General features: G+C 39.1%; 1 protein-coding gene and 1 pseudogene across 1 annotated transcript in view; one reads left to right on the top strand and one right to left on the bottom strand.

The window, feature by feature from the left end:
• CUNH9orf24 (chromosome unknown C9orf24 homolog) overlaps positions 1–6,049 on the top strand; it is a 15,161-nt gene that overhangs the window by 3,546 nt on the left and 5,566 nt on the right. Inside the window, exon 2 of the mRNA XM_011381430.2 lies at positions 5,649–5,793. Within this exon, the coding sequence (XP_011379732.2) occupies positions 5,649–5,793 (145 nt within the window). The remainder of the gene's footprint in view (positions 1–5,648; positions 5,794–6,049) is intronic.
• LOC105306429 lies at positions 3,313–4,205 on the bottom strand (annotated as a pseudogene).

Here is a 6,049-nt window from a genome sequence, read left to right as displayed (position 1 = left end):
CTCCATGATCCCCAACACACACACACACACACACACACACACACACACACACACACACACACAATGAATATATACCTTCTATAGTGAAAAATATCCTCAGTGTAGGCTTCCAAGTATCCTTCAGAGTAAGGTCAATCAAATCTGAGCTTACAATAGGTGATGTAAGAAAACAAGCCACAATATGACAGCAGAAAGAACAAACAACAGACTTAAACCTCTAAGGACTTCAGATATTGGAATTAACAGTTAAAGCATACAAAAGAATTATTATGAATTTTTAAAAATAAAATGTAAAATCATCAAAATGACCAAACAACAAGAGGTTATATTTTTAAAATACCAGAAAAATGTAAAAAAGCAATAGGATTTTAGAAATGAAAACTATATGTGTTAAAACCAAATACTCATATTGGGATATTGGATGGGTTAAAGAGCAGATTAGACACAGCTTAAGAGTGTCAGTGAAATGAAAGATAGAACAGAAGAAATTTCCCAGAATATAGCACAGAGAGACAAAAAGAGAAAATATGAAACATTAAGCAATATAAGGAGAAGATCCCCCACACATCTACTTGGAGTCCCAGGAGGAAAGAGCAGGAAGGAGAACAGACATCATCTGAAGATAAAAAGGCTCTGACTTTTTCAGAACTAATGAAAGAAATGAATCCACAGCTACAGAATAAATAGAAGGAATTCTACACTTCGGTACTTCACAGTCACACTGCATAACGCCAGCTTAAGAGATGACATTAACAATAGGCAGAAAAAAGTTTTTTTTCAAAGTGTCTTCCTTTCAAGAACAAAAGAAAAAGAAAGATAAAGACATTTACAGACAAACAAAAACTAAAATGTTTACTACCATCAGACTTATAATAAAGAAACTTCTAAAGGCTATACTTGGGGAGAAAGGTAAATGATCACAAAAGGAAGGTCTGCGATACAAGAAGGAATGGTGAGCTACAAAATTGGCAAACATGAGATAAATTTAAGCAAATGTCTACAAAAAATAATTATAATAATTTTTAATTTGTAAAATTTAAAGAAAAACAAAATAATGGAAAAGAATATAATGTGAGTTGTATATTGGAAAACAGTATCATGTAAGATGCAAGAATAGGAAAGGAATATAAAAATTGTCATTCACAGATGATACAATTGTGTATATAGAATCTATAAATTATCAAAACAAGAGAACTTAGAAGGAAGCCTGGATGAATATAAGGTAAAAAGCCAATCACATTTCTTTAATTCAATGACAAATATTTAGAAAGCATAATTTAAAAATATATATGTACATATTCTAACAACAAGAAATAAAGGTAAGTGTAATAAATCTAATGTGTTCAAAATTATAAAAATATAAAACTTTGAATACTTTAAAAAATAAATAAATAGAGAGGTATAACGTGCTTGTGGTTAGGAAGGGTCACTAAAATAAAGATTTAATGGAATTCTGATTGAAATCTCAAGATTTTTTGAAGAATTTGACAAGCTGTTTATAAAAGAATTTCTAGAGAAGAGCAGAGGCTCTAGAAATAGCTAAAACACACCTGAAGAAGAAGGAGACTTGCCCAACCAGATATTAATGTTCATTAGCAAGCCATAGAAATGCATGAAGCATAGTATTACTGTAGGGATAGACAAATTGATTAATGGACTAAAATAGATAAGAAATGGAGCCACATATGCATGGAAATAATATACAACAGAGATGATTTGAAAGTAAAGCTATGGGAAAAGTTATATCAGGCTTGGGATGGCATTACAAACCTGTGGAGAAGATAGACTACTCAATGGGCCAATTGGTAATCCATATGGGTAAAAATAAAATTGATCCCTAACTCCAAAAGCAATATCTGACAAAGACTTAAATAAGGAAAGCAGAACTGTATAGCTTTTAAAAGAAAATATAGAACATTATCTGAGTGTAGATGGCTTTCTTAAATCACAAAAGCACTACATGAGATTAATAAATTCAATTATGTTAAAATTAAAAACTCCTATTCATCAAAAGACACCATAGAGAATATGAAGATACAAGCCACAAACCAAGAGAAGATATTTGCAACATATAACTGACAAAGGATTAGTATATAGAATATATAAAGAACTACGATTCCCTGGGTTAAAATTGAACACATGTATTTTGACTCCCTCCTGAAACCCTCTAAAACTACGGGAAGTGGATATTTAAGACAAACTCACAAGAATAGTGAGAATGAAGAGACAATGGCAACAAAATTTCAGAAGCTGGAAAATATGATAAATACACAAGATATAATTCAACTTAAAACTTCAGAATTTTCACAAAGCTCAGGAATTAGCAATACTAGGCTTTTCTGGAACTGAAGATGGAACCAACGCTAAAATAAGGATGATTCTAAATCTGTTTAAGGAGCAGTTAAGCCCATTAATCCCCTCTTCTATTCCACACCACAGGGTGACCACCCGCCCCATCTCTGCCCCATCAAAAGTTGGAAGGCTTACATTTTTATGAGGATCTGGGGATACTAGGCCCAGGTGAGGGCAGGGCACCATATTGAAAACAGGTGAAACTCCATATACTACTAGTTTTCTATATAGAAACTCCATATACTAAATGCTAAAACTCCCAGCAGCCCTCTTCTCCACTAGGTTCTTAGAATACTGGCAGCTAGATCACAACCTTCAGGCCAAAGATCGAAAGTCTCTTCTGAAGGATCTGATCACTCCAAGAGGAAAGACCTACGTATACTGACAGGGTTTGCAAAAAATTGTCTAGTCAAATCAGCCTAAAATGATGCTCATGATTGACAAGCCTACCTGCAGCTCAAAGCTTCTAATAAGCTTTTTTTTTTTTAATGTTCAAATGTGATGGGTTTATTTTATTTTACTCTGATGCAAAACCAAAGATTACACTACCGCACAGAGACCAATATATTAAACAATCATAAAAAAGTGGTGTGGAACATGCAGGACGTGATGTACAAACTGGAGGATTGTGTCATTTCTTTTTTAACATGACACTACATTGTCTCTGAGGAACACATTTAAAATAATACTGTGGAACCGAAATGTTGCACAAACAACAATTTCCAGGCATGCCTTTAAGCACCTCCCTTAGGGTGGACTTGCAATCTCTAAACTTCAGTGTGGGGAGAATTACAAATCTTTGGAAGAAAAAAAAGTTCACGCTTTTGAAATTTCAGAGAAGTGTAAGGCCAAAACATAGTGGGTTCATTTCTCTTCAGCTCCAGGAACAAATGTGATGCTTTATTTAAAATCACATTAAGCTTCTGGTTAGAATCCCAACCCAACCTGTGACTTCCTGCATTGAAGTTCTTTCCATCGACTAAAGCTGATAGGGTTAATTTGACTTCTGGTTGAAGGGTTCAAGTATAACTAAGTCCAATCAGGCTGGCTTTATTTACTTTAGCCACCTATAGTAATTTTGAGGATTAAGCAAGATATTACACGTAAAGCCCTTAGCACAGTACAGATAAAGAAGTTCTACAATCCAGCTTGTATTTAGCAGCAATGCCAATACAGGTATTGTTACTACCAGCTGTCCAAGCAAGGTTTATTGATGTTTCAATCTCCTCATTAACCTTCTGGTAGATAGACCCTCCAAATTCAGTGTCATTATTCACATGAGTGTGTAGCTGGAAGTCTGCAACCTTATAAACCAGGGTGAAATTATTCTGTGACAGTTTGGATTGTGCCAAAAGTCATCTGATAGCCAACAAGCCAACCTTCAAAGGCTAACACAGCCCAGCTATAGATGATTGGTCCAGAAATCATCAACGTTACTGTCAAGGCTGAAATAATCCCATTTATAGGAAGCCTTCAATTCCCCACTCTTCTCTCCTGTGTTCAGTACAAAAATGGTATCAAGAGTCAGGTTCAACCCTTCAGCCAACTTATTCTCCAAAGGGATTTCTGTTCCAAGAGTATTGTCTGTGTTCCATTTTAGGGTGAAGGTAAGTCCATAGTTATAGACCTTATATTTGGTATCTAGGTTGCCTGACACTTTCCCTGTATCAGTGTAAGCATAATTAGAAGTAGAAAATTCCACTCCACTACATGACTTGGTTCTCAGATCTATTTGGACCATGCCAAACCCATGTTCTTTGTTGAAGACATCCTGGAAGCCTTTCCTAGGTCACAGTAAGTCAGTGTATTACACATATTTCCACCCAGAAAGCCGTTCTCCTCTCCACCAGGGCAATGCTCTCCAATAAGCTTTTTCAGTCTACTATGCATAAACATGAACAGACAATCAAAGATTATAGACATCTGAGGAAAGCCTCTAACAGAAAAATTGATGATCTCTATGAGTTCTTCTAAATGACTGTCTTTGTATCTCTATGTGTTTTTGTATGTCTGAGGGTATATGTATAAACATACATCTGTATGAGTGTCTATGAGTGCATTGGTATAGATCTATGTGTATGTCCAGATGTGTGTATGTGTGTGTGTGTGTGTGTGTGTGTGTGTGTGTGTGTGTGTGTGTGTGTGTGTGTGTGTGTGTGTGTGTGTGTGTGTAAGTTTCAGGGGAGTGCCAAGTCATGGGGCCCCTCCACTCATGTGGAATATGACTATGCCCACAGAATAAAACCTCAGCTGGGCACAGAGAATCCAAGAAGCCCTTTGGCAGAGGAGTTTTCAGGGTGGTGGGGGCACTAAGAAAAGCAAGGTTTCATCCCTGGCCAAGAGACCCCTCCACTCTTTGGATCATAAGGGGGAAATGTGAGTGGCATTGTCACCATCCCAACATCTTGCTGCCCACTATGAGGAAGTCCTTTATGGCGTCTGACTATGTTGGGTGTCTTACCCCTGCGGCCCAACTACCTATTCATACCAGCTGCCTACAGAGATCTATGGCCCATAACTAGGCACTTTACCCTCACCTGAAGACAAGGGGTCCCCAAAGGGAGGCCCTGATCTGGCATTTCACAGATATAGCCCAACAAGGGGTAATGGGCTAAGATGAGGTGAACCCCAAGAAGCAGAGGAGCCCAGGGCCTGAACTAAGGTCCGGGTAGGATGAAGACTAGGGCAAAGTGTCAGGGCCAAGGGTAATAATGGTATCAAGATCAAAGCCACAGCAGAATCAGAGTCAGATCAGAGAAGGGGAATTAGATTTTAAAGTAGGGGGACCTCCAGTCCCATTTTTTTATCTCCTTCAAGGTGTCAGATTCCCAGAAAGCACTCCCTGTCCGAAACACCTGTTCCCAGGGCAGCCAGCCTTTCTGAGGCTCCAGGTTATACAAGGGTCCTGTTGCTCTGTTGAGGGTGACCCAGATCCTGCTCCCATGCATATACAGTCTGGAAGAAAATGGACAGGAGCTCCCAACTCCGCCCTTAAAGAGCTCCCAGTCAATAAAAAGAATAGAAATGAAAACATCAGAAAATCACTCTGGCTGAAGGCAAATATCTGGCTCTAAGCCCTAGCCCTGTATGGAAAGAAAAGAGGAAAGGGTAATTCAAACAAAAGAACTATGCAGAGGGTGCCAAAGCTGGAATGAGGATCCCTCTGGCATAGGGAGGGGGTTTGGGCGACCCACTTGGGCCGACCTTCCCAACAGGAGCTGGATCTAGGTCCAATAGGACTCTAAGGCTAGAGTCTCTATGCAACTGGCCATTTCCTCCCCTTTCCCTTTGCCCAGGGCCTGGCTCAGAGCATGCGGCGTCATGTGGATTCTGAAGCCCTGCAGAAGATGGTCAAGTGTGCTGTGCAGGACTATACTTATAAGGGATCCATACCAGGCCACCCCTATTTGCCTGAGAAATACTGGCTCTCTGAAGAGGAAGGTAGGGCCTCACCTCTCACATAGCTCTGACCTGATTCAATGACCCCAATGACCCTCAACCTGAACCTAACTTGTATTCTGACCTCCATGGTGATCATATATGTCTTATTTCCACCCATAACCTGGGCTTCTCTAAACACACCCAATCCAGTTTGACTTCCACTCACCTGACCTGACCCTGACCTGGAGGAGATGCAGGCCCTACCCTTTAGGAGCTCCTTGTCTGTGCTAAAGAACTGAAAGAGGCATGGGTCTTA

The sequence above is a fragment of the Pteropus vampyrus genome, unplaced genomic scaffold (assembly GCF_000151845.1).
Source record: "Pteropus vampyrus isolate Shadow unplaced genomic scaffold, Pvam_2.0 Scaffold436, whole genome shotgun sequence".
NCBI lineage: Eukaryota > Metazoa > Chordata > Mammalia > Chiroptera > Pteropodidae > Pteropus > Pteropus vampyrus.
Note: the sequence above shows the minus strand (reverse complement) of the source record. Positions and strands in the feature narration are given on the sequence as shown.